Here is a 200-nt window from a genome sequence, read left to right on the forward strand (position 1 = left end):
CAGCAAAGATCATTTTAACTTGCCTGAAAAGAATAAATACTTCATCGAAACGCCTTCTGAGCCACCCTTTCGAGCCGTGGGCGTGGGCCTCTTGATATGGGCGTTCCATTGCCTGCGTAGCGGGAGCAAGTGATAGAAGAAGTACAATGAGATAAAATAACCAGGATTTTCCTTCTATCTTGAATTGTGTTTTAAAAGCA

General features: G+C 43.0%; 1 protein-coding gene across 4 annotated transcripts in view; it reads right to left on the minus strand.

Moving 5' to 3' along the window:
* The window catches only part of LOC119582042 (organic cation transporter protein-like), a 12568-nt gene that overhangs the window by 3435 nt on the left and 8933 nt on the right, over nucleotides 1-200 (minus strand). For all 4 annotated transcript variants that reach the window (XM_037930283.1, XM_037930285.1, XM_037930284.1 and 1 more), the window contains exon 9: nucleotides 24-112. In XM_037930283.1, the coding sequence (XP_037786211.1) occupies nucleotides 24-112 (89 nt within the window). The remainder of the gene's footprint in view (nucleotides 1-23; nucleotides 113-200) is intronic.

The sequence above is a fragment of the Penaeus monodon genome, chromosome 15, assembly GCF_015228065.2.
Source record: "Penaeus monodon isolate SGIC_2016 chromosome 15, NSTDA_Pmon_1, whole genome shotgun sequence".
NCBI lineage: Eukaryota > Metazoa > Arthropoda > Malacostraca > Decapoda > Penaeidae > Penaeus > Penaeus monodon.